Here is a 9,293-nt window from a genome sequence, read left to right as displayed (position 1 = left end):
GGGCTTCCCACAGAGTCACGGGCTGCTCAGGGAACAGGCACACTGGTACAGGGTCCTCCACGGCTGCAGATCCAAGTCCACAGGCCGCAGGTCCACATTCACCCCTCCTGGCGCCTTCAGGGGATGCTCCGCCATGTTTCTCCTCCACAGGGCACAGAGGGACAACCTCTCATCTCACCATGGGCTGCAAGGGAACTTCTGCTTGGGCACGTCCTTCCACCTTCTTCCTCACCAGCCTCGGGATCTTCACCCTGGCACTGCTACCTCTGTCTCTTCAGCTCAGCTCTTCCTGCTTATCTGTCTCTGCCTTTAGGTCTTGTGTCACTTCTTTCATATGTTAATCGCAAAGGCCCCTCTATTTTCTAATAGTTTGGCCCTGGCCAGCTGAGCCAGGAGAGCTTTTAGGAGCTTTATACAGTAACCACTGTATAACCTCCTCCCCTGCTGCCAAAAAGCCCCAAAATCACACCTTGGTGTTAAAAAAAAAAAAAAAAAAATCAAGGTACTGGATGGTATCTTTTCATGTGCAGATATGTACATGTACCTCTTAATATATGTTCAATTGTATACATGCCAGACAATTCCCAAAAGTAATCCATATGAAAGTGTGTAGTCACCCATTCTTGAAAGACACATTACAAATTAAGTCGAGAAGCTGCGAGTAAAATGCTAACAAATGTTACTAGAATGTAGATCTGCTGGGTATGTTGGTCAAATGCTTCTTGTACTGAGTCACACTGGTAATTAGAATATGTAACACATGAATGCTGAAAAACTAACACCACAAAGAGTCTCTTCCAGGCATAGCCTGGAATATTTAGATCACTGGATCTATCCACATCGTCTGACCTAGAATGAGACCATTTTAAAAAGTGCCTTAGAGAGAGGACAGTACTGAGCTAGTTGCCAAAAACCACCATGGTGTTCAAAGACCCACAGCCTGTATAATCTTCAGAAAAAGCAGGACATCACTATCTGATGTAATTTAACTGTCTTAGCACAAATACAGAAGGGATTAGAAGTAAATTACATACGCAGTCTTAATTGTAAATTTATTTTGAATCTCAGCCTTTACGTCCCTAACTGAACCACTGAACGTAATCTCTTTCTGGACAGGATGAAGTAGACGAGAAACATTTTTCCAGAAGTATATTTTCATAATATATAGGAGAAAAATAAATATTATTTGTACTAAAGCATTCTTACCAGCTCATACAACTGGCCATGATATGTTATATATTCAAAATTTGTGGTTTTGCAACAAAAAGAGGAGGCCAACATTTCTTACTGGGGAAAATGGACAAGTTAAGATTCCAGAACTACTGGGCTGGCATTTATGGGTTTCTTCTCTTTAGCATTGTTGTCTGCTTTTGATTGCAGTACCTCAGAGTCTTGAAGGGAAGAAGAGAAAAGCAGAGAGGAAATACTACTTCTACTGACCGTATTGCTCCTACACTTGCTCAATTACTTATCCTTTCTTTATCCCACCTCCCCATACTTTTTCTTCAGAAATTGTAAAACAGTTCTTGGTCTGTGTCAGTGTTAGGGACTTCCATGTTTAGTCTGCACACGTAAATCTGCAGAAAGTGTTTATCCAGGAGAGAGAGGAAGCAGTAGGTAATCTCAGAATACTGACAGAGATGCCCTCAAATCCCAAGATCTCCCTGGTATTGCACTAGCTCTTCCAGGCAACTAAACACTTAGTGGGGATCAGGAAGCAGCATCTGTGTTCATCTGACATCATGGCTGTGTCTATGCTGGCTCCTGAAAAGATGATGATTTCTCACCACGGACAGGTGGTCAGTGTTGGCAGTGAACTTTTTCTGTGATTCATCTCATCCTGAAGTGGACTCCTACCTTGCCAAGTCAACCTCAGCCTAGGATACTCCTGCACTGGCAGGGTTATCACCACCTCTGCCTTGACCGTACAGGGAAGAGAGATAATTCAGGTGTTGAAGAACACAGAGCCCAGCCTAGGCACAAATAGACCCAAAATGGAGATAAAGCAAGAATGAGCAGATAAATAAGAGTTTACTTAGTGAGAACAGGCCCTTCATGGTTTTTTCTACTGCTTTCCTTTTATTCTTGAATGAGAGATGTTGGAGGTATGGCTAACCAACAGTGATATAATTAAACAGTGTAAACGTAAACCAGTTCAACAATTAAGCAGCAAAACAGTGAAACAATTAAACAGTGTAAATATGAAACGGTTAAGCAATTACACAGTGAAACAGTGAAACAATTAGTGAAAATATCAAACAGCTCCAAAACTGCATTTCCCCTAGCCTCCTACTACAAGAAATTCTAAAGCTAAAAATGCAGGTTTCTTTGAATAGATAATATAGAATAGATTATACAAAAACATCAGGAGAGGCAGACTTGCTGAATTTATAGACCTTTTCCTTTTCCTGCCTCTGGCAAAGGAGTGTCATTCCATTCAAACACCTCCTCCATGTTGACAGTGTTGTTGAGGCAATCGTTTGTCCCTTCGTCCCAGGGATTCTGCAGGAAAGCAGCAGCCATGAAGGTTTCATCCCACCCCAGGCTTTTCTGGTGGGATTCAGTCTGGACCTGCTCCTGCCCCTGGGGACCCTCGGTGTGCTGCCCAGGGACTGTCAAGTCCAGGTCATGCACGGTGGGGTTGGTTGGAGACAGGAGGTCCAGATCCTCAAAAGTGGGCAAGTCTGCATTCAGGTTGGTGTCGAAGATGCCTTCCCAGTCCAAGTCACCTTTCAAGGATCCCAGCTCCTCCTGTTCTTCCTGGGTCAGCAAGGCAGAGTTAGAAAGCCGAGCCACCTTGGCCGGTCGGTTGGGTGAGAGCTGCTGGTGCCTCTGCCCTGCTTGGCCCTCAGACGGATCCCAGGTCTGGCTGCTGGGGGTTTCTGCCAACTCCTCCAGCAGCTGCTGCGACTCTCTGCTGCCCCCGAGGACGTTAGTGGGGGTGCAAACTGAAGTGGCCGGGCTGGCATCACACTGTGGTTCTTGATGGGCCGTTTTTGTGAAGGCTGGGTGGATCTGCCCTGGGGACCTCCTCCGCTTTCTGAAGGAACCTTTCTTGAGCTGGTCAGTGCACAGGGGATCCATCTTCCAAAACCCTCCTTTCCCGGGCTCATCCTTCTCTCGGGGCACCCTGATGAAGCATTTGTTCAAGGAGAGGTTGTGCCTGATGGAGTTCTAGGCACAAAAGAGAAACAAAGCCAGAGTTGAATGCTTGTCTGCTGCCACAGCACCAACCTACCTGTGGATGCTGGGGGAGAGGCCCCTTTTCAGCAAGGACCTTTGGAAAAAAGAAAGCAGAAATGGCAACGTCAAGCCTGGAGCCAGGCTCTTTTCAGTAGTTGCCAGTGACAGGCTGAGGGGCAATGGACACAAGCTGGAATGCAGAAGTTCCATTGAAAGATTGGATGTCTAACCTAAATCTCCTCTCTTTCCATTTGAACCCATTGCCCCTTGTCCTTTTACTCCCTGCCCTGTGTCCAAAGTCCCTCCACATGGTTCAGTCATACTTCTTCTGTTGGTACAGAGCAGCACATACTTCAATAAGCATCCTAAATAAATATTGGAATATGGGGTAACAACATAAGGACTTTTACCATGACATGTCCAGATCCATGGTCAGAAATACAGGAAATAGTTTATGATGGCACTGTTGAAACACCAATGCCTTTTAGTTTTGCAGGGACTAACTCATGTGACTCACTGGTGATGAAGAGGTTATGGCTTGAAGAACCTTGTTCAATAACTGTTGTATTTAGATGGAACCTCTCCTGTGCCTTGGATCACATTTTAATTTCTAACTTAAGGTATCTGTAAGTTAGAAGGTATTTCAAATGCTGCTGGATTTCTTTGGATATGTGGAATGTGTTCCAAAGTGAATTGTGGCTGGAAGGTAGTGCTTGTGCTTGACAGAGAGGACTTTATAATAGTACAACTTGCTTTTTACCACTGCAAATCTTTGCCTTTGGGAAGTCATAGTTAAAGCCAAACCTGACAGTGACTGTAGGGAGTAGGTGAGACCATTTTGAGATGAGGCCATGCACCATGAAGGATGGTGGAGTGAGAAGGATTCTCACTCTGTCGCTTCATTTGAGAGAAAGGATCGCTGTTTAGAAATCATGGAGGCACCTGAGAAGGGTCTGGTAGGAAAAGGGGCCTACAGTGGAAAAAAGGTGTTGGAATCATTAGCTCATCTGAAGTGCATCTATACCAATGAACACAGTATGAGCAACAAACAGGGGGAGCTTGAAGCCATGATACACCAAGAAAACTATGTCATAGTGGCTATGACAGAAAGGTGGTGGGATGCATCACACGACTGAGTGCCACAATTGATGGCTACAAGCTCTTCAGGAGGGATAGAAAGGGAAGAAGAGGGCGTGGAGTGGCCCTGTATGTTAGAGAATGTTATGAGAGCTTGGAAATGAAGTATAGTCATGATGAGGTTGAGAGTGTTTGGATTAGGTTAAGGGCCAATGAAGCTGCTATCACTGTGGGAGTCTGCTATAGACCTCCCAACCAAAGCAGTGTGGTGGATGAAGCTTTCTATAAGCAGTTGGGAGAAATCTCCCAGTCACTTGCTGTTGTTCTTGTGGGGGATTATAGACCTCTCAGTCTGACCTTGGTACCAGGGAAGGTCATGGAGCAGATCATCTTGAGTGTCATTAGAAGCCATATAGTGGACAACCAGGGTACCAGGCCCAGTCAGCCTGGGTTTATGAAAGGCAGATCCTGCCTGATGAACATGATCTCCTTCTGATGACTCAGCTATTGGACGAGGGAAAGGCAGTGGATATTGTCTATCTGGACCTCCAAAAAGCATTTGACATGGTTCCCCATAGAACTCTCATAAAAAACCTGGCTGCTCATGGCCTGGATGAGCACACGGTCTGTTGAATCAAGCACTGGATGGACAGTCAGGCCCAAAGAGTGGTGGTCAATGGAGTCAAATCCAGGTGGGGCCAGTCACAAGTGGTGTTCCTCAGGGCTCAATGTTGGGACTGTTTCTGCTTAACATCTTTATTGATGATCTTGATAGGGACATAGAGTGTATTATCAGTAAGTCTGCAGATAACACCAAACATCTCAACAAACAATGTGTTCCACATGCTGGTTTGAGGCACAGAAACAGCTTATTTTGGTGATGAAAATATTCCCCGTGTAGGAAGCAGAAAATAAACAAATAAACAAACAATAGATACTGGTTTTGTAAAAGCTATTGCTATTTTACATTAGGGATAACTGTAAAAGAAATTACTTCTTAGAAGCTGGATGTACCCAAGAGCTCATGTGGCAATGTTTCAGCACTTGGGGAGCAGATACCCAGTTTGTAGCAGAAGAGTGGTTAGCAAGTTGGCTAAGTCCCAATCCAAGGGAAGAAAGTTGTACCACCTCACCATAAAAGGGCAGAAACAAACAAGATGGAGCCAGCCTTATAGGCAGGGTGTGGCAGCAGGTAAAGAGGGGAAGGACATCAAGGGGTCATCTTAGGCGTCGTGGGTGGGCTGTCAACCTTGGAGTACCTAGCCAGTGGGGAAACCAGGGGAGATCTGGGTCAGGATTAGGGAATAAAAACTGGGCTGAGTGCCCCCCTGCTGTGCCTGCTTTGTGGGTCACCCGCTCTTGTAAGAACGTCAGTAAAATGTGCTTCCCTGAGGAGTCTGTCTGAGCCTTGGCTGTCGGTGATCGTGGTGTTTCTCACACCAGCCCTGCCCTGCGGGTCTTTTTGCAGGTTCCTTTTCCCTGTCTTGAACATGTCACTCCCAGAGGCACATCCAGCTTCCCTACTTGGCTGGGCCTTGGCCAGAGGCTGGGCTGGAATTGGAGCCACGGGGGCTTCCAGCAGCTTCTCACAGGAGAGACCCTTGTGGGCCACCAACCCCCCCCAAACCCCACTAGACCAAAACAAGGATTTTGGGTACAAAAAATACAAATGCCAGGTCAGTTCTGGGAGGACCCCAGTTTCCTCTGCTTCTCTCCTGCAAGGCCAAGTGCTGGATCCTGTACAAAACCTATTGCTGCTGCTTCAGGAATTCTCCCTTCCATAGTCTTGGTTTACAGAAAAACAGACATAGTGAAAGGAGTGTAAATATAAAACATTTAACCAATTAAACAATTATTTAATTAAAGTGTGAATATAAATAATTTCAACAATTAAACATCAAAACAGTTGAACAATTAAACAGTGTAAATAAAAAAATTTAAGGAATTAAAGAGCAAAATGGTGAAACAAATAAGCATTGAAAATAAAATACATTTAAACAGTTAAACAGCAAACCAGTTAATTAGTGTAAATATAAAGCATTTAAACAATTAAACAGCAAAACAGTGAAACTATGAATGTAAATATAAAACATTTAAACATTTAAACAGTGAAATGGTGTGAAAAAAACCACTGAAAATATAACATACTTAAACAATTAAATAGCTAAACAGTGAAGGAATTTAGGGTAAACAGAAAACATTCCAACAATTAAACAGTGAAAAAGTGAAACAATTCAAAAGTGAAAATATGAAACATTTGAACAATTAATTAGTGAAACAGTGAAGCAATAAAACAGTGTAAAAATGAAACATTTAACCAACAGTGATATAATTAAACAGTGTAAACGTAAACCAGTTCAACAATTAAGCAGCAAAACAGTGAAACAATTAAACAGTGTAAATATGAAACAGTTAAGCAATTACACAGTGAAACAGTGAAACAATTAGTGAAAATATCAAACAGCTCCAAAACTGCATTTCCCCTAGCCTCCTACTACAAGAAATTCTAAAGCTAAAAATGCAGGTTTCTTTGAATAGATAATATAGAATAGATTATACAAAAACATCAGGAGAGGCAGACTTGCTGAATTTATAGACCTTTTCCTTTTCCTGCCTCTGGCAAAGGAGTGTCATTCCATTCAAACACCTCCTCCATGTTGACAGTGTTGTTGAGGCAATCGTTTGTCCCTTCGTCCCAGGGATTCTGCAGGAAAGCAGCAGCCATGAAGGTTTCATCCCACCCCAGGCTTTTCTGGTGGGATTCAGTCTGGACCTGCTCCTGCCCCTGGGGACCCTCGGTGTGCTGCCCAGGGACTGTCAAGTCCAGGTCATGCACGGTGGGGTTGGTTGGAGACAGGAGGTCCAGATCCTCAAAAGTGGGCAAGTCTGCATTCAGGTTGGTGTCGAAGATGCCTTCCCAGTCCAAGTCACCTTTCAAGGATCCCAGCTCCTCCTGTTCTTCCTGGGTCAGCAAGGCAGAGTTAGAAAGCCGAGCCACCTTGGCCGGTCGGTTGGGTGAGAGCTGCTGGTGCCTCTGCCCTGCTTGGCCCTCAGACGGATCCCAGGTCTGGCTGCTGGGGGTTTCTGCCAACTCCTCCAGCAGCTGCTGCGACTCTCTGCTGCCCCCGAGGACGTTAGTGGGGGTGCAAACTGAAGTGGCTGGGCTGGCATCACACTGTGGTTCTTGATGGGCCGTTTTTGTGAAGGCTGGGTGGATCTGCCCTGGGGACCTCCTCCGCTTTCTGAAGGAACCTTTCTTGAGCTGGTCAGTGCACAGGGGATCCATCTTCCAAAACCCTCCTTTCCCGGGCTCATCCTTCTCTCGGGGCACCCTGATGAAGCATTTGTTCAAGGAGAGGTTGTGCCTGATGGAGTTCTAGGCACAAAAGAGAAACAAAGCCAGAGTTGAATGCTTGTCTGCTGCCACAGCACCAACCTACCTGTGGATGCTGGGGGAGAGGCCCCTTTTCAGCAAGGACCTTTGGAAAAAAGAAAGCAGAAATGGCAACGTCAAGCCTGGAGCCAGGCTCTTTTCAGTAGTTGCCAGTGACAGGCTGAGGGGCAATGGACACAAGCTGGAATGCAGAAGTTCCATTGAAAGATGAGAAAAAACTTCCTGACTAGGAGGGTAAGAAAGCACTGAACAGGCTGCTCAGGGAGGTGAGAAAGCACTGAACAGGCTGCTCAGGGAGGCTGTGGAGTCCAGTTCTCTGGAGATATTCAAAACCTGCCTAGATGCAGTCATGCCTGCACCTATTGCCTGTGTTGAGGAGAAAATACTTGGCCAAAAACTAGGCAGCATCCCTCCCTGCATCCAGGCTGAAGAAAGGAAAGAAAGACAAGAAAGAAAATAGGAAAAGAAACCAAGAAAGCTAGCAAGGAAAAAAGAGAGGAAGAGAGGGAGGGAGGGAGGGAGGGAGGGAGAGAGAGAGGAAAGAAGAAGAAAGAAAGAAAGAAAGAAAGAAAGAAAGAAAGAAAGAAAGAAAGAAAGAAAGAAAGAAAGAAAGAAAGAAAGAAAGAAAGAAAGAAAGAAAGAAAGAAAGAAAGAAAGAAAGAAAGAAAGAAAGAAAGAAAGAAAGAAAGAAAGAGAGAGAAAGAAAGAAAGAAAGAGAGAAAGAAAGAAAGAGAGAAAGAAAGAAAGAGAGAAAGAAAGAAAGAAAGAAAGAAAGAAAGAAAGAAAGAAAGAAAGAAAGAAAGAAAGAAAGAAAGAAAGAAAGAAAGAAAGAAAGAAAGAAAGAAAGAAAGAAAGAAAGAAAGAAAGAGAAAGAAAATAAAGGAAAAATAAAATCAAGAAACAGAAAGGAGGTCTCCAAATGCCCTACCTGCCAGGTAGGATCGGCATGTCGGAAGTAGCAGAAGTTGTCCATTATCCATTGGTAGATGGCAGAGAGGGTGATTTTGGGCTTCCCACTGGCTTCCATTGCCATGCAGATGAGGCTGGCGTAGGAGTACGGTGGCTTGAGGTGTGGGTTGGTCTTGTAGTCCATGTCTTCCGCCAGCTGAGGGCACGTGGCCATGGTGTGCTGCACCGGCCTCGAGGAGGAGGAGGAGGAGATGGGGTGGCAGGGAGTGTGGGGCACGCCCATGCATGCCGGGTCAGCAGCCAGGGGTGAGCAGGGGGCAGCAAAGCTGGGGGCCCTGGGACGGTCGAGGGGGTCTGGGATCCACGGGGGCCTGGCCATGTGGGTGTCCTTGACAGAGAATTCTGTCAGCCACGTGAGGCTGGGCAGGCTGTCCATGCTGGCCGAGCACCTCTTCCTGCCCTTCCCGTTGTCGTCGGGCCACCCCTCAGCCATGTCTCGGCTCTTGCCTTCAAGGGCTGCGCGGGAAGGAGAAGGAGGTGACAGGGCAGCTCCTGCAATAACGACAGAGAGAAGGTTGCGGCTCCCCAGGGCACAGCCGCTCTCCTGCACCCGCGCAGGGCCGGGGTGCTGCCGTTCCTGGGTGCTCCGGGTGCTGCTGGGCGAGACCCATCCCCTGGGTGCTGCGCACCACAGCCCCGGTGCCTCCCCCGGCGGGCTTTAGCAGCTCTG

The 9,293-nt window shown here is 46.1% G+C and overlaps 2 protein-coding genes across 2 annotated transcripts; both read right to left on the bottom strand.

Moving 5' to 3' along the window:
* Positions 1–2,388: 2,388 nt before the first annotated feature.
* LOC127396033 (forkhead box protein J1-B-like) lies at positions 2,389–4,086 on the bottom strand. The gene is made up of 2 exons (XM_051643584.1): positions 3,988–4,086; positions 2,389–3,174 (listed from the first exon to the last, which is right to left on the bottom strand). Exons 1-2 carry the CDS (start codon positions 4,084–4,086, stop codon positions 2,389–2,391), a joined length of 885 nt encoding a protein of 294 aa, XP_051499544.1.
* A 2,764-nt stretch (positions 4,087–6,850) lies between these two features.
* Positions 6,851–9,056, bottom strand: LOC127396032 (forkhead box protein J1-like). Its single transcript, XM_051643583.1, has 2 exons — positions 8,583–9,056; positions 6,851–7,636 (listed from the first exon to the last, which is right to left on the bottom strand). Exons 1-2 carry the CDS (start codon positions 9,054–9,056, stop codon positions 6,851–6,853), a joined length of 1,260 nt encoding a protein of 419 aa, XP_051499543.1.
* Between the last annotated feature and the right edge of the window lie 237 nt (positions 9,057–9,293).

This window comes from Apus apus, chromosome Z, assembly GCF_020740795.1.
Source record: "Apus apus isolate bApuApu2 chromosome Z, bApuApu2.pri.cur, whole genome shotgun sequence".
In the NCBI taxonomy this organism is placed as follows: Eukaryota; Metazoa; Chordata; class Aves; order Apodiformes; family Apodidae; genus Apus; species Apus apus.
Note: the sequence above shows the minus strand (reverse complement) of the source record. Positions and strands in the feature narration are given on the sequence as shown.

What these genes read in the sequence shown, in the direction of transcription:
- LOC127396032 (XM_051643583.1), bottom strand. Translation starts at nt 9,056, where the DNA reads ATGGCTGAGGGGTGGCCCGACGACAACGGGAAGGGCAGGAAGAGGTGC. An exon ending in ATGCCGATCCTACCTGGCAG is followed by an intron (nt 7,637 to 8,582) that starts GTAGGGCATTTG and finishes TTTTGTGCCTAG; the next exon opens with AACTCCATCAGGCACAACCT.
- LOC127396033 (XM_051643584.1), bottom strand. Translation starts at nt 4,086, where the DNA reads ATGAAGCGACAGAGTGAGAATCCTTCTCACTCCACCATCCTTCATGGT. An exon ending in CTCCCTACAGTCACTGTCAG is followed by an intron (nt 3,175 to 3,987) that starts GTTTGGCTTTAA and finishes TTTTGTGCCTAG; the next exon opens with AACTCCATCAGGCACAACCT.